General features: G+C 35.3%; 1 pseudogene across 1 annotated transcript in view; it reads left to right on the plus strand.

Moving 5' to 3' along the window:
• The first annotated feature begins 192 nt into the window (after nucleotides 1-192).
• The window catches only part of TEOVI_000481200:pseudogene, a 571-nt pseudogene continuing 270 nt past the window's right edge, over nucleotides 193-493 (plus strand). Inside the window, 2 exon segments of the mRNA in view lie at nucleotides 193-318; nucleotides 320-493. Coding sequence covers nucleotides 193-318; nucleotides 320-493 — 300 coding nt within the window.

The raw sequence follows: 493 nt of genomic DNA on the forward strand, positions 1-493 counted from the left end.
GATAGCCGTGTTAAGAGGCATATATGGATTATGGAATTTTTAGAAAAATAGAATGCAAGTGATGATGATATTGTAATAACTGTTTATGATTCTGATATTATTGTTTCTGATCGTGATCGGTATGAAAAGGTCGTGGAGTATTTTATACAAAATACTGCAGGGATGGAAGATAAGTTTAGTGAGGAGGATATTTACAAAGAGCATGTAGAGAGAAGTTACTGGTTTTTCAATGTTGGGCATAGAAAAGAGAAAGATAAGAAATTACCTCATTTACTAAAATCACCACCAAGTGGAAAAACTTATCTTAGAGGTGGATCCTTTAATAGCCAGAGTCCAAGCATTTAAAAAGCTTGGATATGCATTTTGAGAGTTACTAAAGGGAAGTGATGAGTGGTGGTTGGATCAAAGTACTTACACGCACTTACTAAAATGGAGTGCAATTCAGGAAGAAGCTTTTGGGCAGAGATTTGTTTTGAGGAGAGGAATGATTGGA

Source organism: Trypanosoma equiperdum (assembly GCF_001457755.1).
Source record: "Trypanosoma equiperdum strain OVI genome assembly, contig: ctg_1950, whole genome shotgun sequence".
Classification (NCBI taxonomy): domain Eukaryota; phylum Euglenozoa; class Kinetoplastea; order Trypanosomatida; family Trypanosomatidae; genus Trypanosoma; species Trypanosoma equiperdum.